This window comes from Rana temporaria, chromosome 3, assembly GCF_905171775.1.
Source record: "Rana temporaria chromosome 3, aRanTem1.1, whole genome shotgun sequence".
NCBI classification, from domain to species: domain Eukaryota; kingdom Metazoa; phylum Chordata; class Amphibia; order Anura; family Ranidae; genus Rana; species Rana temporaria.
This window is the reverse complement of record NC_053491.1, coordinates 13,413,683-13,438,225: the sequence shown is the minus strand read 5'-3', so window position 1 is coordinate 13,438,225 and position 24,543 is coordinate 13,413,683. Positions and strand designations below refer to the sequence as shown.

The following is a 24,543-nucleotide window of genomic DNA, read 5'->3' as shown; positions in this document are numbered from 1 at the left end:
GGAATATTTTGGTGCAGCAGTCTCAATTTAATTGCGGCAAAGCGCAAACATTAGCAATTTTTTCACTAGATAAAATAATAACGGCACAGAAATGATCCCAGATGTAGTGCCGGCTTCCTCAGGAACTTTCATTGTAGCCTTCTTGTCCAAACAAGGAGAAGGTGATAAGAGGAGGGAGATGTTGATTTACATGGGCACCTCTATAAACCTTTATAATACGTATACAGTACAAGGATCGGCAGATCGGCAGCTAGGACAAACTCCACATGATATAAAGGTTGTAAATGGTTAGATCATCGCGTTCTGCTCCAATCATCGGGGGAGGAGAAGAACGAGGGCGTGGAGGACGGTCACCAACGTCTATTGAGGTGACATCATTGTGACCATCGACCTGCTTTCAGGAAACGTCATTTCCCGATCATAAGATCGTTCTATATCGAATTATTTTCAGCACTTTGGCCCAGACTCAGGTACCTTGGGCGTATATCTCTGCGGCGGCGTAACGCAGGGGTTGACAAATTTGCTTGGAATCTAGGAGCCAGCTAAAAAAGTTAGGAGCCAGAAAACGCACCCCGTCCTGACGAGCTTGCGCGCAGAAGCGAACACATACGTGAGCAGCGCCCGCATATGTAAACGGTGTTCAAACCACGCACGTGAGGTATCGCCGCGATCGGTAGAGCGAGAGCAATAATTCTAGCCCTAGACCTCCTCTGTAACTCAAAACATGCAACCTGTAGATTTTTTTAAACGTCGCCTATGAAGATTTTAAAGGGTAAAAGTTTGTCGTCATTCCACGAGCGGCCGCAATTTTGAAGCGTGACATGTTGGGTATGAATTTACTCGGCGTAACATTATCTTTCATAATATTAAAAAAAATGGGGATAACTTTACTGTTGGGAAACACTGGTCCCAGGAGACAGTGGGGACCATTGGGAAAGTGCAGCGCTACTCGCGCATGCGCAGTAGGGAACCGAGCAGTCCGTTTATTAAAAGTCAGCAGCTGCAGTATTTGTAGCTGCTGGCTTTTAATATTTAATTTTTTTTGCAGGACCTTCGCTTTAAATCGACGCAGTGCCGAATCGCAAAAAGTCCTCTGGTCTTTGGCCAGCCAAATGGTCCGGGGCTGAAGTGGTTAAAAAAATAAAATCCCAAACGTCTCTTTTAGACCCCTTTCACACTGAGCCGCCCATTGCGTTTTTACCACCGACGCTATGGGCGGATTTGCGCGGCATTTCGGCCAATATCGGGGCGCATTTAACCCCTGCTAGCAGGTGAGAAAGGGTTAAAACCGCCGAAGCAGCGCATTGTATAGCCACACTGTCCCATTGATTTCAATGGGTAGCAGCGGTGGAGGAGCTAGCGCAACGCTCCAGTGTGAAAGCCCTCGGTTTTTCACACTGGAGCAGTGGCGGCTGGTGCTCCAAATTTTTTGGGGGGGGGGCGCATAAAAAACAAACATCAATTGCAGTCTCACTGTGCCATTAAACGTGCCATGCCATCAAACGCAGCCACTGTGCCCAGCAATTGTCTCCACTGCACTGTGCCCAGCAATTGTCTCCACTGCACTGTGCCCAGCAATTGTCACCACTGTGCCCAGCAATTGTCACCACTGTGCCCAGAAATTGTCACCACTGCACTGTGCCCAGCAATTGTCACCACTGTGCCCAGCAATTGTCACCACTGTGCCCAGCAATTGTCACCACTGTGCACAGGAATTGTGGCCACTGTGCCCATCAATTGTAACCACTATGCCCAGCAATTGTCACCACTGCACTGTGCCCAGCAATTGTCACCACTGTGCCCAGCAATTGTCACCACCGCACTGTGCCCAGCAATTGTCACCACTGCACTGTGCCCAGCAATTGTCACCACTGTGCCCAGCAATTGTCACCACTGTGCCCAGCAATTGTCACCACTGTGCCCAGCAATTGTCACCACTGTGCCCATCAATTGTCACCACTGTGCCCAGCAATTGTCACCACTGCACTGTGGCCAGCAATTGTCACCACTGTGCCCAGCAATTGTCACCACTGTGCACAGCAATTGTCACCACTGTGCCCAGCAATTGTCACCACTGTTCCCAGCAATTGTCACCACTGTTCCCAGCAATTGTCACCACTGTGCCCAGCAATTGTCACCACTGTGCACAGCAATTGTCACCACTGTTCCCAGCAATTGTCACCACTGTTCCCAGCAATTGTCACCACTGTGCCCAGCAATTGTCACCACTGTGCACAGGAATTGTGGCCACTGTGCCCATCAATTGTCACCACTGTTCCCAGCAATTGTCACCACTGCACTGTGCCCAGCAATTGTCACCACTGTGCCCAGCAATTGTCACCACTGTGCCCAGCAATTTTCACCACTGTGCCCAGCAATTGTCACCACTGCACTGTGCCCAGCAATTGTCACCACCCATCCTCGATGTCGCTTCAGCCAATCAGGTTAACGGTAACCAGACCCGGTGAACCTGATTGGCTGAGACGCCTGTCAGGCCTCGTACACACGACAGAGTTTCTCGGCAGAATTCAGCGAGAAACTCGGTCAGAGCCGGATTCTGCCGAGAAACTCTGTCGTGTGTACACTTTCAGCCCGATGGAGCCGCCGAGGAACTCGTCGAGGAAATAGAGAACATGTTCTCTATTTTCTCGTTGTTCTATGGGAGAACTCGGCCCGCCGAGCTCCTCGGCGGCTTCAGGGCTGAACTCGCCAAGGAACTCGATGTGTTTGGCATGTCGAGTTCCTCGGCCGTGTGTACGAGGCCTTAGTGTTAACCAGGGAACCCCCTGCATCCCTTGGTTAACTATTTGGAAGCTGATTACAGCCCTCAGGCCGCTGGCTCTGATAGACACTTCCACACAGCCAACCAGCTGCCGTTATTCAGATGGCCGGCGCTCACCAGGGGGCCGGCCATCTGAATGGTGGGTGGCAGCGGAGACAATACATAGAGATTCATGCAATGCACTTTGGACACTTCGGACAATTTTGACACATTTTTGGGACCATTGTCATTTTCACAGCAAAAAATGCATTGTTTACTGTGAAAATGACAATTGCAGTTTGGGAGTTAACCACAAGGGGGCGCTGAAGGGGATATGTGTGACCTCATGTCTGTTTCTAACTGTAGGGGGGTGTGGCTGTAGGTGTGACGTCATCGATTGTGGTTCCCTATATAAGGGAACACACGATCAATGACGGCGCCACAGTGAAGAACGGGGAAGCTGTGTTTACACACAGCTCTCCCCGTTCTTCAGCTCCGGGGACCGATCGCGGGACTCCAGCGGCGATCGGGTCCGCGAGTCACGGAGCTTCGGACCGGGGGGCGCGCGCAACCCCACGGCTGGGCTTAAAAGGCAACGTACAAGTACGTTGATGTGCCCAGCCGTGTCATTCTGCCGACGTATATCGCGTGAAGAGGGCCTTAAGTGGTTAAGATTTGTTCTACCTTCGTCCTGAAGGGGTTAATATACAGTCCAGTAATATAAAGACCTCTCTTGGCACATCAATCTTGTATTTTGCGGCATTCCAGTTTTTACTAAATGACACCAGAAAGCGGTAATCGATGACACGGACCAGAAAAACTTGGCGAACATTTTATGACCGCACTGAGCCGTAATGGGCCGTGATTGCAAATTATCGCTAATGTTGTGTAAAGGCGTTCGCAGTGCGCGGGAGAAAATGATATAAAAGATTCCACTGCTAGCAGAAAAGAGGATCATCATCTAGGAAAGTGGATTTTGGTTTTGGAAAGTACATGTTAGTGAATACAATAAAGCTTTGCTCACTTTGAATGTGCAAGGGAAAAGAAAATTCTCGTAGATCGGCGTAAAACTATGCGACCGTAACGTATCTCGTTTACGTTACGCGGCCGCAAGTTTTACGGGCAAGTGCTTGATTCACAAAGCACTTGCCTGTAGCGTAAATTCTCCGGCGCAAGCCCGCCTAATTCAAATGATCCAGGTAGGGGGCGTGGATCATTTAAATTAGGCGCGTTCCTGCGCCAATCGTACTGCGCATGCGCCGTCCCTAAAATTTCCCGTCGTGCATTGCCCTAAATGATGTTGCAAGGACGTCATTGGTTTTGACGTTAATGTAAATGGGGTCCAGCGCCATTCACAGACGACTTACGCAAACAACATACTTTTTTAAATTTCAACGCGGTAACGACGGCCATACTTAACATTGGTTGCCCCTCATATAGAAGGGGCAACTTTACGCGTCGCAAATGCTACGGAAACGTCGTAAATTCACTGCGTCGACCGCGCGTACGTTCGGGAATCTCGCGTAAATAGCTAATTTGCATAGACGACGGGGAAAACGACGTTGACGACACCTAGCGGCGGGAAAAAAAATTGCATCTAAGATCTGACAGCGTAAGAGCCTTACGCCTGTCAGATCTAATGGATATCTATGCGTAACTGATTCTAAGGCCAGCGGACCAGCGGACCGTTTCCACGGATAAATCCTCTCGAGGATTTCCGCGGATTTCCATCGAATCGAAATCCGCGCCGAAATCCTCTGGCGATGACGTGTCGCGCCGTCGCCGTGATTATGACGCAGTGACGTGCGCGACGCTGTCATATAAGGAATTCCACGCATGCGTCGAATCATTACGACGCATGCGGGGGATCCCTTCGGACGGATGGATCCGGTGAGTCTGTACCTTTTTTTAAGAATCTGGCCCATTGTGCCTAATACCTTCGTTATAGCGCTGCTCTGCGCTTCTGTGACCCGCCGGAGCTCTCTTCCCCGCAATTATATTACAGAAACACACACATTGTACATTATATACTACTGTAGTAGAGTGGATTATAGGATTTTACAAGCTTTTTAAACTAGGGCTTATTTTCGGGGTAGGGCTTATTTTGCAGCCCTCCTGGAAGTCTTATTTTCGGGGTTGGCCTTATTTTCGGGGAAGGGCTTATTTTCGGGGAAGGGTTTATTTTCGTGGTAGGGATTATTTTCGGGGTTGGTCTTATTTTCGGGGTAAGTCTTATTTTCGGGGTTGGTCTTATTTTCGGGGTTGGTCTTATTTTCCGGGTATGGCTTATTTTCAGGGTAGGGCTTATTTTCGGGGTAGGGCTTATATTGCAGCCCTCTTGGAAAATAACTCTAGGTCTTATTTTCGGGGTTGGTCTTATTTTCCGGGTATGGCTTATTTTCAGGGTATGGCTTATTTTCGGGGTAGGTCTTATTTTTCGGGTAGGGCTTATATTGCAGCCTTCCTGGAAAATAATTCTAGGACTTATTTTCGGGAAAACACGGTATAAACATCTTGCCGCTGCCTGGTCACATATATATTTATGACTTCACTGAAGTGGGTCCTCTTCCATGATGCTGCAAATATGCGTACCAATGTTTGTCACCGAGAGCCCCGGATCCCGTACTAGTGATTGGGAACCGGAAGTCCCAATTCCCCTTCACCTGATTGCTGTGATAGCCTCTGATTGGCAGTCATTGTGCATCCTGCCCAGTGTTTTCCTCTCCTCTGAATGGAGAGAAAGATACATTGTTTATATACAGGATACATTATATAATACATTGTATCTTCCTCTCTTTGTAGGGGAGAAAAATGTAAACAAACATAAGTGTGTGAAAAAACAGCCAAAAACAAATAATAATATTAATAAAAAGAAGAATAAATAGCTAGATCAGGGTTTGATCTCTAGGTCATGGTCAGTGCCGGGGTTAGTGTTGGGCTCAAGGCCAGGGTCAAAGGTCAGGTCAAAATATTTTAGGTTTAAAGGGGTTGTAAAGGTAAATGTTTTTTCACTTTAATGCATCCTATGCGGTTTCCAGCCTGCGGTTCCCAGCCTGGCCGTTGATTGGCTAGGTTGGACGGATTGACAGCAGCGCAGCCATTGGCTGGCGCTGCTGTCAATCACATCCGATGACGCAGCGCACCGCGGCGGCGGGGCCGAGTGATACAGTCGGAGGCTACGCCTGCCGCTGTATCACGGGAGCGCGCCCGCAAAAGCTTTCCACCATGCGAGCTTGAAGGTGGAAAGATTTTGCGAGGAGGAGCCGAGACAGCCGCCGAGGGACCCCAGAAGACAGGGTTCGGGGCCACTCTGTGCAAAACGAGCTGCACAGTGGAGGCAAGTATAACATGTTTGTTATTTTACAAAAATGTTTGTTGCTAAAGGACCAGGCCGATTTTTTGCGATTCGGCAATGCGTTGCTTTAACTGACAATTGCGCGGTCGTGCGACGTGGCTCCCAAACAAAATTGACGTCCTTTTTTCCCCACAAATAGAGCTTTCTTTTGGTCGTATTTGATCATCTCTGCGGTTTTTATTTTTTGCGCTATAAAAAAAATAGAGCGACAATTTTGAAAAAAATGCAATATTTTTTACTTTTTGCTATAATAAATATCCCCAAAAAATATATATATATATTTTTTTTCCTCAGTTTAGGCCGATACGTATTCTTCTACATATTTTTGTTAATAAAAATCGCAATAAGCGTTTATTGATCAGTTTGCGCAAAAGTTATAGCGTCTAATAAGACCTACCCCGAAAATAAGACCTAGAGTTATTTTCCAGGAGGGCTGCAATATAAGCCCTACCCCGAAAATAAGCCCTACCCTGAAAATAAGCCCTACCCCTAGGGCAGGGGTGTCAAACTCAAATTCATCGTGGGCCGCATTCGCAGTATGGTTGCCCTCAAAGGGCCGGTTGTATCTGTAGGACTGGGTGTCCACTATTCATTATCATAAATAACTGTCACTGCTTTTTTTTATTAGTGGTTTTATGGGGTGCAGGGTTCAGGAGTTTGATGCGAATGGAGCGCAGGTTTAAGGAGTTTGCTGCATATGGGGTTGGATGGGATGGGGTCGGGATAGGGGTGGATGGGATTGGATGGGATGAGATGGGATGGGGTTTGGTGTGTGTGTGGAAGTCTTGCAGATCTCATTGGGTGAGGGATAGAGAGACGGGGAGTGGGAGTGGGAGAGAGACTGGGAGTGGGAGAGAGACAAGGAGTGGGAGAGAGAGAGAGGGGGTGGATGAGAGAGAGAGAGGGGGTGGATGAGAGAGAGAGAGAGAGAGAGAGAGGGGGTGGATGAGAGAGAGAGAGAGAGAGGGGGATGGATGAGAGAGAGAGAGGGGGGGATGGATGAGAGAGAGAGGGGTGGATGAGAGAGAGAGAGAGGGGGTGGATGAGAGAGAGAGGGGGGATGGATGAGGGAGAGAGAGGGGGATGGATGAGGGAGAGAGAGGGGAGAGAGAGAGAGAGGGGTGGATGAGAGAGGGGGGGGGTGGATGAGAGAGAGAGAGAGAGAGAGGGGGGATGGATGAGAGAGAGAGAGGGGGGATGGATGAGAGAGAGAGAGAGAGGGGGGGGGTGAATGAGAGAGAGAGAGAGAGGGATGGATGAGAGAGAGGGAGAGAGAGAGAGGGATGGATGAGAGAGGGGGGATGGATGAGAGAGAGAGGGGGTGGATGAGAGAGAGGGATGGGTGGATGAGAGGGGAGAGAGAGAGGGAAGGATGGATGAGAGAGAGAGAGAGAGGGGGGATGGATGAGAGAGAGAGAGAGAGGGGGGGATGGATGAGATAGAGAGGGGGGATGGATGAGAGAGAGAGGGGGGATGGATGAGAGAGAGAGGAGGGGATGGATGAGAGAGAGGGGATGGATGGGAGAGAGAGAGAGGGGGGGTGGATGAGAGAGAGAGGGGGATGGTTGAGAGAAAGAGAGGGGGGGTGGATGAGAGAGAGAGAGGGGGGATGGATGAGAGAGAGAGAGAGAGAGAGAGGGGGGATGGATGAGAGAGAGAGGGGGGATGGATGAGAGAGAGAGGGGGGATGAGAGAGAGAGAGAGAGGGGATGAGAGAGAGAGAGAGAGAGAGGGGAGATGGAGGAGAGAGAGAGAGGGGGGTGGATGAGAGAGAGGGAGGGATGGGAGAGAGGGAGGGATGGATGAGGGAGAGGGGGTGAGTGAAATTGACCCCCCTAGCCTGGCATGCAGTGCTTCCTGTCCCAGCCCCTGTCTGTGGTGGGTGGGTGTGTGCGATGCACCTACCTCCCGCCCATCCTCGGTCTTCTCTTTTGGTTCCGATGCAGTTCGGGCAGCTCGGGCGCGAGGAGGAGGAGCCTGCCTGGGCCCTGGAGGTGGTCGGACCGTCGGAGATGTCGCGGCCCGGGCCTGAAACTCACTGCAGGGCAGGCAGTGGGGGGTCGGGACAGACCGGGTCCAGCTGAGCAGCGGAGACCACTCACTGGGCTGCTGCTTGGCAGTGGGGTGGAGCCGTGGAGGAGGTCGGAGGTGACCTGTTTGAAGATGCTGAGCCTCTCTCTGCTGCAAGAACCACGGCTGGAGGAGGAGTTGGGGGTGGAGTCGGGAGTCTCAGAGAGCGGGACGCGGTGACGTCACTGGTTGCTACACGCCAAGCGGGGTGGCCCTAGCAACCAGTGATTTCAAATTATTTAATTACAGCGCAGTGTGTGTGGCAGGCATTATTGTCCCAGATTGAAGGCTCCCGAGACACGGGACAAAAATTTTAACTACGGGACAATCCCGGGCAAACCGAAACACGTGGTGGCAACCTGCCTGGCGTTGCGCGGGCCATATGGCAAGGTCTGGCGGGCCAGATTCGGCCTGCGGGCCTTGTGTTTGCCACCCCTGCCCTAGGAGATAGTTTTATGGCATTTTTATAAATTATTATTTTTTACTAGTAATGGCGGCGATCAGCGATTTTTATCGTGACTGCGACATTATGGCGGACACATCGGACACTTTTGACGCCATTTTGGGACCATTGTCATTTTTACAGTGACCAGTGCTATAAAAATGCACAGAATACTGTGAAAATGACACTGGCAGTGAAGGGGTTAACCTGTAGGGGGCGCTGAAGGAGTTAAGTGTGTCCTAAAGGAGTAATTCTGTGTGGTGGCGTGGCTGGGCGTGTGATGTCACTGATCGTCGTTCCCTATGACAGGGAACAGACGATCAGTGACACTCTTACTAGGAAGAACGGGGAGGGATTTGTTTACACTCACCTCTCCCCGTTCTTCAGCTCTGTGACCCGATTGCGGGACTCCGGCGGCGATCGGGTCCGCGGGTCCCTCGGACGCAGTCACGGAGCTTACGACCGTGTCGCGAGCACACCGCTGGCGGCGCGTGTGCCCCCTATGGCTGGGCTCTTAAAGGGAACGTACAGGTACGACGTATATCGTCGTTGAGCGGTCCTTAAATGGTTAAAGTATTTCTTAATTAGCAAAATGCCCACTATGGTTTCTGGGTTGTACTAGGGGTACAAGCAACAAATAATATACACATATAAAGTATCACTGCGATCGTCAGGAGCAGGAAAATGTATTTAGGGTTGTTCTTTGGTGGTAAGTTATGGTAACAGCAAGAAATGTACAGCTAAAGAAAAAAGAATTATACCGTATCTTACAAAAGTAAGTACACCCCTCACATTTGTGTAAATCTTTCCTTCTTTCTTTCTTTTCATGTGACAACCCTGAAGAAATGACACTTTGGGCTAGATTCACATAGATCAGCGGATCTTTAGATCCACGTGATCTATGTGATTTAAGATCCGCTGCTGCAAGTTTGAGAGGCAAGTGGGTAATTCACAAACCACTTACCTCCAAACTTGCTGCGGCGGATCGTAAATCCCCCGGCGGAATTCAAATTCCGCGGCTAGGGGGAGTGTACTATTTAAATCAGGCGCGTTCCCGCGCCGATTTAAATGAGCATGCGCCGTCCGCGAAATTTCGCTAGGACGTCAGTGGTTTTGACGCTTACGTAAATGACGTCCATCAGTATTCGAGAACGACTTACGCAAACGACGTAGAAAAAATCTAAATCGACGCGGGAACGACGGCTATACTTAAAATTGGCTGCGCCTCATAGAAGCAGGGGTAAGTATACGCCGGGAAAACCGCTACGGAAACGTCGTAACAACACTGCGTCGGGCCCGCGTACGTTTGTGAATTGCCGTATCTCGCTGATTTACATATTTCTCAATGTAAATCAGCGAGAACGCCCCCCGCGGCCATTTTTAAAATGCAGTTAAAATCCGACGGTGTAACACATTTACACCTGTCGGATCTTAGGCATATCTATGCGGAACTGATTCTATGAATCAGGCGCATAGATACGACGGGCCTACGTCAGAGATACACCGTCGTATCTCTCTGTGGATCTGGCCCTTTGTATCTACAATGTTGTGTAGTGAGTGTACAGCTTGTATAACAGTGTAAATTTGCTGTCCCCTCAAAATAACTCAACACACAGCCATTAATGTCCAAACACCTAGCAACAAAAGTGAGGACACCCCTAAGTGAAAATGTCCAAATTGGGCACAATTAGCCATTTTCCCTCCCCAGTGTCATGTGACTCGTTAGTGTTACAAGGTCTCAGGTGTGTTAAATTTGGTGTTATCGCTCTCACTCTCTCATACTGGTCACTGGAAAGTCAACATGGCACCCCCTCAGAACAGGCCTCTCCATGGTCCACCAAAGAAGTTGAGGTTACGTGCTCAGCGTCATATCCAGAGGTTGTCTTTAGGAAATAGACGTATGAGAGCTGCCAGCATTGCTGCAGAGGTTGAAGGGGTGGGGGGTCAGCCTGTCAGTGCTCAGACCATACGCCGCACACTGCATCAAATTGGTCTGCATGGCTGTCACCCCAGAAGAAAGCCTCTTCTAAAGATGATGCACAAGAAAGCCTGAAGACAGTTTTCTGAAGACAGGCAGACTAAGGGCATGGATTACTGGAACCATGTCCTGTGGTCTGATGAGACCAAGATAAACTAATGTGGTGGGGGAGCTCTTCACATCTGATGTAAGGGGGAGGGGACTCTTGACTTCTATTGGTGGGGAGCTCTTGACATCTGATGTAAGAGAGGGTGGGGGACTTCTGACTTCTATTGGTGGGGGAGATCTTGACATCTAAAGTAAGGGGGGAATGGGGGGTGGGACTCTTGACTTCTATTGGTGGGGGAGCTCTTGACATCTGATGTAAGAAAGGGTGGGGACCCTTGACTTCTATTGGTGGGGGAGCTCTTGACATCTGTTGAAAGGGAGGGTGGGGGCTCTTGAGTTCTATTGGTGGGGGAGCTCTTGACATCTGATATAAGGGGGGAGGGGACTCTTGACTTCTATTGGTGGGGGAGCTCTTGACATTTGATGTAAGAGACAGTGGGGACCCTTGACTTCTATTGGTGGGGGGGCTCTTGACATCTGTTGAAAGGGAGGGTGGGGGGACTCTTGACTTTTCTTGGTGGGGGAGCTCTTGAAATCTGATGTAAGGGGGGTGGGGGCTCTTGACTTCTATTGGTGGGGGAGCTCTTGACACCTGATATAAGGGGGGAACTCTTGACCTTTATTTGGTGAGGGAGCTCTTGACATCTGATATAGGGGGGATTCTTGACTTCTATTGCTGGGGGGAGCTCTTGACATCTGATGTAAGGGGGGGGGCTCTTGACATCTGTTGTAAGGGAGGGTGGGGGACTTCTGACTTCTATTGGTGGGGGAGATCTTGACATCTAAAGTAAGGGGGGGAATGGGGGGTGGGACTCTTGAGTTCTATTGGTGGGGAGCTCTTGACATCTGATGTAAGGGATGGTGGGGACCCTTGACTTCTATTGGTGGGGGGGGGCTTTTGACATCTGTTGAAAGGGAGGGTGGGGGGGACTCTTGACTTTTGTTGGTGGGGGAGCTCTTGAAATCTGATGTAAGGGGGGTGGGGGCTCTTGAGTTCTATTGGTGGGGGAGCTCTTGACATCTGATGTAAGGGAGGAACTCTTGACTTCTATTGGTAGGGGAACTTTTGATACCTGATGTAAGGGGGGGGGGACTCTTGACCTCTATTGGTGTGGGAGCTCTTGACAACTGATATAAGGGGGAGGGGACTCTTGACTTCTATTGGTGGGGAAGCTCTTGACACCTGATGTAAGGGGGGGGGGACTCTTGACCTCTATTGGTGGGGAGCTCTTGACAACTCATATAAGGGGGAGGGGACTCTTGACTTCTATTGGTGGGGAAGCTCTTGACACCTGATGTAAGGGGGGGGGACTCTTGACCTCTATTGGTGGGGAAGCTCTTGACACCTGATGTAAGGGGGGGTGGGGGGACTCTTGACTTTTGTTGGTGGGGGAGCTCTTGAAATCTGATGTAAGGGGGGGGGGAGCTCTTGACAACTGATATAAGGGGGCGGGGACTCTTGACTTCTATTGGTGGGGAAGCTCTTGACATCTGATGTAAGGGGTGGGGGGTAGGGCGCTCTGGACATCTACTCTTACAGATACCTCCAGCCCTTTGTGGACAACCATAATGCCGATGTGACCAGCGATGAAATTGAATTTGACGCCCCTGCTAGGGCGTGTCCTTCAAAGAGTATAAGAGAAATATATATAATATAATACAAAATGGCAGTAAGCCGTCCAACGCACCTGCATGAGGGTAGTCCGTACTGGTCATGCGCACGGCGGGGGTGTAGGACACATTGGGCATGTCGTGGTCTTTGTCCTTTTGCCTCTGCCGGTACCATAAGAAGAGTCCCAACAACGTCATGATGATGAGCAGCAGGACGATGACGCCGATGATCGCCCCCGCCGAGTGTCGCTCGGAGCCGTGAGCCGGGCTGATTTTAGTGTAAGGATTCAGTTCTTCCATCATTAGAGCCGCTACAAAAAAAAATAAAAAAATAAAAGGAACACAGAGAATAAGAACGCTTTCATTATCAGGCGCGCCGCACCTCGGAAACACTTTCAAAGTTTTGCGAAAGCCGAAGCTGATTTTTTTTTTTTACTGGCGCATTTTTTTTTTACTGGCGTCTCTCACCCTGGTCGCAGCGGATGCCTTTGAAGCCAGGGTTGCAGTAGCAGGTCCCCGTGACGTGGTCGCACGTGGCGTTGTTCGAACACTCGCACAGCTGCCGGCAGCCGTAGCCAAAGGTTCCCGGCGGGCACTCTGCAGGGAAATAGAAGGAAACCACTGAATGCCGTGGGGGGAGGGGGACCCGCAGGGGCAGATATAAACGCACACACGCACCTGCAGATCTACAGTATCTCACAAAAATAAGTACACCCCTCACATTTTTGTAACAATTTTCTTGTATCTTTTCACGTGACAACACTGAAGAAATTACACTTTGGCCCAGATTCTCAAAGGGCTTACGACGGCGCAACGCAATGTGCGCCGTCGTAAGTCCTAATCTGGGCCGTCGTATCTATGCGACTGATTCTTAGATACGCAGTTACGCATAGATAACCATTAGATCCGACAGGCGTAAGGCTCTTACGCTGTCGGATCTTAAATGCAATTTTTTTTTTCGCCGCTAGGTGTCGCCTCCGTCGTTTTTCCGGTCGAGTATGCAAAATACGCGAATTCCCGAACGTACGCGCGGTCGACGCAGTGAAGTTACGTTTACGTTAGATTTGCGACGCGTAAAGTTGCCCCTGCTATATGAGGGGCAACCAATGCTAAGTATGGTCGGTGTTCCCGCGTTGAAATTTAAAAATGGACGTTGTTTGCGTAAGTCGTCCGTGAATGGGGCTGAACGCCATTTACGTTCACGTCGAAACCAATGACGTTCTTGCGACGTCATTTAGCGCTATGCACGTCTGGAAATTTTAGGGACGGCGCATGCGCAGTACGTTCGGCGCGGGAACGCGCCTAATTTAAATGATCCACGCCCCCTACCCGGCTCATTTGAATTAGGCGGGCTTGCGCCGGGGGATTTACGCTACGCCGCCGCAACTTTACAGGCAAGTTCTTTGTGAATAAAGCACTTGCCTGTAAAACTTGCAGCGTAACGTAAATGAGATATGTCACGCCGCCGCAGTTTTACGCCCAGATATGAGAATCTGGGCCTTTGTATCTACAATGTTGTGTAGTGAGTGTACAGCTTGTATAACAGTGTAAATTTGCTGTCCCCTCAACATAACTCAACACACAGCCATTAATGTCTAAACCGCTGGCAACAAAAGTGAGTACATCCCTAAGTGAAAATGTCCACATTGGGCACAATTAGCCATTTTCCCTCCCCGGTGTCATGTGACTCGTTAGTGTTACAAGGTCTCAGGTGTGAATGGGGAGCAGGTGTGTTAAATTTGGTGTTATCGCTCTCACTCTCTCATACTGGTCACTGGAAGTCCAACATGGCGCCTCATGGCAAAGAACTCTCTGAGGATCTGAAAAAAAGAATTGTTGCTCCACATCAGGGATCCTCAAACTACGGCCCTCCAGCTGTTGTAGAACTACACATCCCATGAGGCATTGTAACACACTGATATTCAAAGACGTGACTAGGCATGATTGGAATTGTAGTTCCTGAACAACTGGAGGGCCGTAGTTTGAAGACCCATGCTCTACATAAAGATGGCCTAGGCTATAAGAAGATTGCCAAGACCCTGAAGCTGAGCTGCAGCACGGGGGGCCAAGACCATCCAGCGGTATACCAGGACGGGTTCCACTCAGAACAGGCCTCGCCATGGTCCACCAAAGAAGTTGAGGTCACGTGCTTAGCGTCATATCCAGAGGTTGTCTTTGGGAAATAGACGTATGAGTACTGCCAGCATTGCTGCAGAGGTTGAAGGGGTGGGAGGGGGGGTCAGCCTGTCAGTGCTCAGACCATACGCCGCACACTGCATCAAATTGGTCTGCATGGCTGCCGTCCCAGAAGGAAGCCTCTTCTAAAGATGATGCACAAGAAAGCCTGCAAACAGTTTCCTAAAGACACTGGCCCGGATTCAAGAAGCAATTGCGCCTGTGTAACCATAGTTACACAGCGCAATTGCCTACTTGCCCCGGCGTAACGAATGCTCCTGATTCAGGAACCTTGTTACGCCGACTGCAGCCTAAGATCTGCGCGGCATAAGGCTCTTATGCCCGCATATCTTAGGCTGCATTCTTGCCATGGCCGCTAGGTGGCGTTCCCGTTGTGCTCAGTGTATAGTATGCAAATTGCATACTAACGCCAATTGACAACGTTACGCGAGCCCTGCGTACGCAGTTTGCGTTGTTTCCGTACGACGTCTTTCCAATGTTACGTATACCCGTCGTTCCCGCGTTGCGAAATTTCAAATTTACGTAGTTTGCGTAAGTGATTTGTGAATGGCGCTGGACGCCATTCACGTTCACTTTGAAGCAAATGACGTCCTTGCAACGTCATTTGCCACAATGCACGTCGGAAAAGTTTCCCGATGTAGCATGCGCTCTACGATCGGCGCGGGAACGCGCCTAATTTAAATGATTCCCGCCCCCTACGGGATCATTTAAATTGCGTGCGCTTACGCCGGGCATTTTGCCGGCGCGCCCACGCAATTTACGGAGCTACTGCTCCGTGAATCAAGGGCAGCGCAGTAAATTTGCTGGGGGCGCAGGGCAAAAACGTTGCCCTGCGCCTCCGTAAAAAAAAAGCGCAAATCTACCTGAATCCGGGCCAAGCAGACTAAGGACATGGTTTTCTGGAACCATGTCCTGTGGTGAGACCAAGATAAAGGTATTTGGTGTCAGATGGTGTCAGGCCTGTGTGGCGGCAACCAGAAGAGGAGGACAAAGACAAGTGTGTCTTGTCTACAGTCAGGCATGGTGGTGGGAGTGTCATGGTCTGGGGCTGCATGAGTGCTGCCGGTGTATTGTCACATTCTGCTGCCTATCGTAGAATGCTGCGGAAGTCACGTGGCGGCCAACTGCGCATGCGCGATGCGTTCCAATGGATTCACGACAGTACACACCAGTGAAACCTCGGTCGGCATCCAGGCTCTTTCCTTAACATCCCTGTGGATTGGAGGAGGTTAAAAAAAGAGCCAGGAGGCCGAGCGAGCGGAGCGAGGACGTGAGGCCGACTGGCCACTTTCCTCTAAATCCACGTCGCCCTGAATGCCGGGTTCGCTGGTGTGTACTGTCGTAAATCTATAGGAACGCATCGCACTTGTGTTTGGAACGCATTGCGCATGCGCAGTTGGCCGCCACGTGACTTCCGCAGCATTCTACGATAGGCAGCAGAGTGTGACACTACACCGGCACTGGGGGGCTACAGATCATTGAGGGAACCATGAATGCCAACATGTACTGTGACATACTGAAGCAGAGCATGATCCCTTCCCTTCAGAGACTGGACCGCAGGGGAGTATTCCAACATGATAACGACCCCAAACACACCTCCAAGACCACCACTGCCTTGCTAAAGAAGCTGAGGGTAAAGGTGACGGACTGGCCAAGCATGTCTCCAGACCTAAACCCTATTGATCATCTGTGGGACATCCTCATACGGAAGGGGGAGGAGCACAAGGTCTCCAACATCCACCAGCTCTGTGATGTCATCATGGAGGAGGGGAAGAGGACTCCAGTGGCAACCTGTGAAGCTCTGGTGACCTCCATGCCCAAGAGGGTTAAGGCAATGCCGGAAAATAATGGCGGCCACACAAATATTGACACTTTGGGCCAGATTCACAGATGAAATACGCCGGAGTATCTGCTGATACTCCGGCGTATTTTCTAATTCCCCGCGTCGTATCTTTATTTTGAATCCTCAAACCAAGATACAACGGCTTCTGGGTTCGATCCGACAGGCGTATGGCTTCGTACGCATTCGGATCGTAGGTGTAATACTTCGGCGCCCGCTGGGTGGAGTTTGCGTCGTTTTCCGCGTCGGGTATGCTAATTAGCTTTTTCTGGCGATTCACGAAGGTACGCGCGGCCGTCGCATTCTCTTAGGTCGTCTCTAGTCGGCTTTTCCCGGCGTAAAGTTAAAGCTGCTATTCTGTGGCGTATAGATAGACGTGCCATGTTAAAGTATGGCCGTCGTTCCCGCGTCAAATTTTACATTTTTTTTTTTTGCGTAAGTCGTCCGTGAATAGGAAAGGACGTAACTCACGTTGACGTTCAAAAAATCACGTCGGTGCGACGTCATTTCGCGCAAAGCACGGCGGGAAATTTCAAAACGGAGCATGCGCAGTACGTTCGGCGCGGGAACGCGCCTAATTTAAATGATCCACGCCCCCTACCCGGATCATTTAAATTAGGCGGGCTTGCGCCGGAGGGATTTACGCTACGCCGCCGCAACTTTACACTTTGTGAATCAAGCACTTGCCCGTAAAACTTGCGGCGGTGTAACGTAAATGCGATACGTTACGCCGCCGCAAATGTACCTGAATCTGGCCCTTTGGTTCCAATTTGGACATTTTCACTTAGAGGTGTACTCACTTTTGTTGCCAGCGGTTTAGACATTAATAGCTGTGTGTTGCGTTTATTTTCACTACACAACATTGTAGATACAAAGTGTCATTTCTTCAGTGTTGTCACATGAAAAGATAGAAGGAAATATTTCCAATAATGTGAGGGGTGTACTTACTTTTGTGAGATACTGTATAATACAAGCCTTACGTTGCTGCTAAACACGTTTCTATAGGAAGGGCCAATCACAACAACACATCAAACGGACCATTGATCGGAAATAAAGTCCTGCAGCTTCTATTCTGATCACACCTTCTGTGTAGAGAGGTCTATGGAGGCCAATCGGGTGGGACTAGAACCCCTGTCAGGATTTTACTGCTGCTAAAGAGATTAAAGGTGAACACCAGGTACTGCAAAGATACGTTTGGCGCAATGTAAGTCTGTATATCTCATACCTGAGGGGCTGCTGGGGAAGGCAGTACAGCCAGCCCTCCTGTACTGGGCCCCATCAGTTCAAAAGGGGGGGGGGCCCAGGCACCTTCTGAGTAGGAGGGCCGGCTGTACAACAGACACCGACCCTCTTCTGCCTCCCCCTACAGCGCTGCCAGCTTCTCCTCCTCTCCCTCACCCCGGCTACCAGGGCCGCCATCAGGGGGGTACAGGCAGTACACCAGTAAGGGGCCCGGAGGTCCCCAGGGCCCCGGATGGCAACCCCCCCCCTTTTTTTATATTTGTTTTTATATTTTTATATATATATATATATATATATATATATATATATATATATATATATATATATATTATTATTATTATTATTAAAGGGCCCAGAGGTCCCCAGGGCCCCCGAATGGCAATCCCCCCCTTTTTTTATATATATATAATTTTTTATTAAAGGGCTCAGAGGTCCCCAAGGCCCCATGTGGCAACCCCCCCTTTTTTTATTTATAAATGTTTATTTTTTTATTTTTGTTTATATATATATTTTTTTATTATTAAAAGGCCCAGAGGTCCCCAGGGCCCCCGGATGGCTACCCCCCTTTTTTTATGTATTTTTTATTAATGTTTATATTTTTATTTATTTTTAAATATTTTTTTTTTTATTAAAGGGCTCAGAGGTTTATTTTTTATTTTTGTTAAAGGGCCCAGAGGTCCCCGGATGGCTACCCCCCCTTTTTTAATGTATTTTTTTATTCATGTTTATATTTTTATTTAATTTTAAATATTTTTTTTTTATTAAAGGGCTCAGAGGTTTATTTTTTATTTTTGTTAAAGGGCCCAGAGGTCCCCGGATGGCTACCCCCCCTTTTTTAATGTATTTTTTTATTCATGTTTATATTTTTATTTAATTTTAAATATTTTTTTTTTATTAAAGGGCTCAGAGGTTTATTTTTTATTTTTGTTAAAGGGCCCAGAGGTCCCCAGTGCCCCGGATGGCTACCCCCCTTTTTATCTAATTAATTATATATATTTTTCTTTATTTCTTCTTACTCAGCCTGAAGCTGTGTAAGGGGCCCTAAAATTCCTGATGGCGGCCCTGCCGGCTACACTTCAGGGGGATTGGTTCTAGCACCTGCGCCCCTTCCATCTGCTGTCCAGGCCCCCCCCCCCCCGTGTGCCCCTTTCCCCCCATAGCACTGTCGGCTTCCCTCCTCTCTAGGGTGACCACATTTCCAAACTACCATTCAGGGACACCCCCCCTTTCCAAAAATCAGCTTGTGCTGTAACAAATCACAGCACAGTGATTGGACACAAGAGGCGGGATTTATGATTTCTCCAATCACAAGCAGGGGGCGGGGATTGTTCTCCTCCAGGCATTGGTGTACAGCGATTGTCATCTTCCCCAGCCGCCCCTCAGGTATGGGATATACAGACTTACATCGTGCCAAGCTGGACCAACAGAACTATACAATACCTGGAGGTCAGATTTAATGCAGAACTAAACCCTCCTCTCCTTTACAGCCCAGGAAGCCGCCATCTTGGCCTCTGTTTGATCTGCGGGTGCCATGATGCTGCCCATGTGCCAGCAATGTGATGGCTGGGGGGGGGGGGCGCGCACAAGCAACTGTGACGGTTCTCATTCACGGCATGCGTTGAATGTAATGCCGCGTACAGACGGTTGTTTTATGTGATGAAAAAAAACAACGTTTTTGAAACTTCATTTTAAAAAACGACGTTGCCCACGCACCATCGTTTTTTCAAAATGCTCTAGCAAAGCGCGGTTACGTTCAGCACGTACGACGGCACTCTGTTCCATTCAAGCCCCCAGTCATAACTTGCTTCTGAGCATGCGCGGGTTTAAAAACGTCGTTTTACCCACACACTATCATTTTTTGTGACACGAAAAACGACGTTTTGAAAAACGACATAAAAAATTGAAGCATGCTCGAATTTTTTGATGTTCGTTTTTCAGAAGACATAAAACGACGTTTTCCCCCACACCCGGTCATTTTAAATGACGTTTTTAAAAACGTCTTTTTTTTTCATCACAAAAAAACGACCGTCTGTACGCGGCATAACAGTTTTGGGAAACCGATAAATCAATGGATTTGAAATGTTAGAGTTGTCATTCAATCAGGAACAGAATGGAAATCTTCTTATGGGGACACCTGTTCTGGGATGGGGGATTTCCATCACATTGCGGAGATCTCCTCTCACTTCCTGTTGTATCGCTGGGACAGGAAGTGATGGGAAATCTCCCCAATAGGATGTGGACGACAAAAAAAAAAGAACTAACAGTTTTTAACCCTTCCCTACTCTGTCCAAAGCTAAAAAGACATCATTTGGCTCTATGTACACTTCAGTTCCTGAGCAGCTTTGCATAGAATATCTAATCACTTGGTAAAGAATTTAGAACCAAACTTTACTCCCATCTCCGAGAATTACCGACTATACATTGTGGGACGTCAGTGGTTTCCAAACTGCGGGCCGGGTGGGGTCCTTTGCTTGCCTTTTTGTGGCCCATGGGGTACTCCTCCTGACACCATTGGGGTCCTATTCCTCCCATGGACACTGACAGAGCCACATTCCCCCCACTGATATCAATGATGGGGCACTATTCCTTCCACTGATACCAATGACACTAATCCTCCCATTGATACCAATAATGGGGCACTATTCTTCCCACTGACACCAATAATAGGGCACTGTTCCTCCCACTGATTCCAATAATGGGACACTATTCCTCCCACTTACACCAATGATGGGGCACTATTCCTCCCACTGACACCAATGATGGGGCACTATTCCTCCCACTGACACCAATGATGGGGCACTATTCCTCCCACTTCCCCAAGGATGGGGCACTATTCCTCCCACTGACACCAAGGATGGGGCACTATTCCTCCCACTGACACCAAGGATGGGGCACTATTCCTCCCACTGACACCAAGGATGGGGCACTATTCCTCCCACTGACACCAATGATGGGGCACCATTCCTCCCACTGACACCAATGATGGGGCACTATTCCTCCCACTGACTCCAATGATGGGACACTATTTCTCCCACTGACTCCAATGATGGGCCACTATTCCTCCTCCTACAAACCACAGGCGTTATGTAATTTTTTTTTAGACCTATGCATTTTTTTGGGGCGAATTTTCAGTTTTGCAGAAACACACTACAGTCCGTATAAAATCGTCTCCTATGGATGTAGTTTCACATCTGTGCATTTTATGGGAAGGGCCAGGGACTTTTTTTTTTCCTAGTTTTTGGTTCCATAGACTTCATTGGATGAAAAACGCTTTTTCATCCATTGAAGTCTATGGAACCAAAAACTAGAAAGGAAAAAAGAAGCAAAATGCACCTGCATAGGTGTGAATCGGGCCTCACGTCACCTGACCGCCCAAGCCTGGGGGCATTTCCTTCTCTCACTGACCACAGCCCAGGCCCTCCTAAAGTCTGACGGGCTGTAAACTGCTCCTTTGTTTTGAAAGTTTGGAAATCCCTGCTCTGTTTGACTAATTACCGTATTCACACAATTTTGAGATTTAACTTTTTTATTTTTTATTTTTATTAATTTTTTTTAAAAAAATATAATTTTTTATATATATTTTTTAAAAATAATAAACATAATAATATTTAAAAAACAATTTTATAATTTATTTTTTTTAAATATTTTTTTTTTTACATTTTTTTTTAAATATAAATTTTTATATATTTTTTTAAATAATAAAAATAATAATATTTAAAGCGGGGGTTCACCCTAAATTTTTTTTTTTTCTAACATGCCATCCAGCATACTAGCGCGAGCTACAGTATGCCTTTATTTTATTTTATTTTGCGCCATACTCACTGTTTAATCCCGTAGTTAAGTTTCAGACTAGTAGGCATTCCTATGCAGAGGGGAACATGATCGACGGCCGACTATGGCGCGTCACGCTTCACGGAAATAGCCGAAATAGGACTTGGCTCTTCACGGCGCCTGCGCAGTCAGCTCCTAGTCTGTGCGCAGGCGCCGTAAAGCGCCGTGAAGAGCCGAGTCCTACTCAGGAAGCGTGACGCGCCATAGCTGGCCGTCAATCATTGTCCCCTCTGCATAGGAATGCCCATTCCCCGCGGGGAGTCTGAAACTTAACTCCGGGATTAAACAGTGAGTACGGCGCAAAAAAATAAATAAAGGCATACTGTAGCTCACGCTACTATGCTGGATTTCATGGTAGAAATTTGCATTTTAGGGTGAACCACCGCTTTAAAAATTTTTTTTATAACTTAGTTTTTTTTAAATAATTTTTTTTACAATTTTTTTTAAAAATATACATTTTTATAATTTTTTTTAAATTATAAAAATAATAATATTTAAAAAAAAATAATTACTTTTTTTTTAATATTTTTTTTTTTACTTGTGTCCATATTTTTGCTAAACAATCTCCTCTGGGGATGGTTTATTGGCAATCTGGTGTAGTGACAACATGCAATGTAAATCGCCCCCCCTCCCCTCCCCCATCGCCCCGTCCTTATGAGGATCTTGTAGGTGAGACAGACAGACAGACATAGAACAGGACCTTGTTCAATGCAGGCTGTATGTGGGCCGGCATGTGTGTTGTGCAGGACTAGACGCTGGCGGACAGGTCACTTACTCTGCTCGCAGTGTTTGCCTGTGAATCCTGTCCTACATGTGCACTGCCCAGTGATGTGGTCACAGTCGGCTCCGTTATGGCACTGGCAGACATTGGCACAGTCCTTTCCAAAAAAGGCTGATGGGCACCCTGCAGAACCAGAATAACGTCACCATACACCCAATGATAGACACGGGGGGGAGACACAGTCCCCCCCCCCACCACTACTGAGGCTTCCATTCAAACTTATCTTAGGTTGTGAAATTGGAACAATGAACAGCAATTACACACAATGCAGTCTACCGCTATCATTAACACCCATCATTGTATTACCTGTTGGTCCTGCCAGCGGGGTCCATTATTTTTCCAGGCCAAGCTGTCCAGCAAAAATGGAATTTACAGTGTTGGGGACAAGTCATATCACACAGGTGAAGGCGGGGCAGCCATCACAAATTTTGGGGTCCACCTTACACAGTTCTCTGCTCCAGGGCCCCCCTTTAGCAGAGAACCAGGGGGGAGGGGGGCGAAGGTGCTGACGAAAAAAAATCTCTTCTATCCTGAAGCAACATAATAAGCAGGGGGGGGGGGGGCTTACAGGTGTAATGCAAAAAAAAAGTAAAATGTAAAATAAAATAAAAAACAGGAGGGGGGTTGGCCGGGCCTGTAAGGGGCCATGGGGACCATTGGGCCCCTTACAGGTGTAATGCAAAAAATAAATAATAATAATAATAATAATAATAAAAAATGGGAGGGGCCAGCCAGGCATGTAAGGGGCCCCTTACAGGTGTAATGCAAAAAAAACATTTAAAATGAAAAAAAATAAATAATACAAACGGGAGGGGGGCGCGGACGGGCCTGTAAGGGGCCACATTGGGCCGCTTACAGGTGTAATGCAAAAAATAAATAATAATAATTAAAAAAAACGGGAGGGGCCAGCCGGGCCTGTAAGGGGCCCTGGGGACCATCGGTCCCTTACAGGTTTAATGCAAAAAAAACATTTAAAATGAAAAAAAAAAAAAGAAAAAAACGGGAGGGGGGGGGGGGGCGCGGCTGGGCCTGTTAGGGGTCCGGCGGACCATCGGGCCCCTTACAAGTGTAAGGGGCACTGGGGATTTTTGCAAAAAAAAATGAAAATGAAAAAAAAAAAACGGGAGGGGGGCGCGGCGCGGGCCTGTAAGGGGCCACATTGGGTCGCTTACAGGTGTAATGCAAAAAATAAATAAAGAATACATTTTAAAAACGGGAGGGGGCCAACTGGGCCTGGAGGGGGCCCTGGGGACCATCAAGCCCCTTACAGGTGTAATGCAAAATAAATAAATAGAAAAATAAAACGGGAGGGGGGCCACCTGGGCCCCTTACAGGTGTAATGCCTGTACCCCTCTGATGGCGGCCCTGGCTTCTATTCATGCAGAACTCCAGACAAAGATAACAAGGTAACATGTATAGCCATTTAAAAGATAAAATACCAACACCAACTTCTGCTGTAATATTCACCTCCAATGCAAAGATTTCCCCTGCAGTATTATTTTTCTGCCACTAGATGTCCTCAGTCTGATGGCCGAGGACGATAAATGAATTTCTTCTAAGCCTGGGTTGTCCTAGACCTAGACCCACCCCAGCTTATGGATGGACAGTGAAAGGCGAAGCTGCATGATGATGAACTTAAAGGGGTTGTAAACCCTCATGTTTTGGCTGGTGTCTGGTTTCCTGATTGGATAGATTGATAGCAGCGCAGCCATTGGCTCCAGCTGCTGTCAATCAATTCCAATGATGTGGGGGCGGGGATGTACTGACCACCGGGACTACCTGAAGTTTCCCCGGTGGGGCCGATGGCTCGGTGGGCCGGCTTCAGTGACAGCGGAGGGGACTCCCAAACCCCGCCCACCAATCTGTTGGCTATTTCATCACTCTCTGCTTTGGGTGGATGAATCCGCAGCAGCGCACTACACCGTTATAGGTCGGCCTGCGCTATATCAGTACAATGGAGCCGGATGGGAGCGCTGCTGCGGATTCATCCGCCGAAAGAAATAGTCCGCTTTCTGTCCCCCCAGCCCCCCAATGAACACAGGGGCCCCGGAGAAGTTTTTCGTCGAAACAGCCACACAGCTGGAGTCCGGAGATTAGCTGATTGGTGGACAGGATTTGGGTGTCCCCGTCCACTCACCTTGGCCCCGCCCCCTCCCCCCCAGTTTCCTCCAGCCCAAGTTATCCAGCTCTGTGGTGCCAGCAGTGGTTCCTCTGGGGCTCCCAGCTCCAGAGGAACCACCTGCGGTACAAGCACTGCACCCGGGACCTACCGTATTTATCGGCCTATTGCGCGCTCCGGCGTATAGCGCGCACCCCTAATCTGGACGT

The 24,543-nt window shown here is 48.6% G+C and overlaps 1 protein-coding gene across 3 annotated transcripts in view; it reads right to left on the bottom strand.

The window, feature by feature from the left end:
• MEGF11 (multiple EGF like domains 11) overlaps positions 1-24,543 on the bottom strand; it is a 766,818-nt gene that overhangs the window by 55,424 nt on the left and 686,851 nt on the right. For 2 of the 3 annotated variants that reach the window (XM_040342265.1, XM_040342267.1), the window contains exons 18-20: positions 22,210-22,338; positions 12,794-12,922; positions 12,403-12,636 (exon numbers count right to left, since the gene is read on the bottom strand). In XM_040342265.1, coding sequence (XP_040198199.1) covers positions 12,403-12,636; positions 12,794-12,922; positions 22,210-22,338 — 492 coding nt within the window. The remainder of the gene's footprint in view (positions 1-12,402; positions 12,637-12,793; positions 12,923-22,209; positions 22,339-24,543) is intronic. The other variant, XM_040342266.1, reaches the window with a different exon arrangement.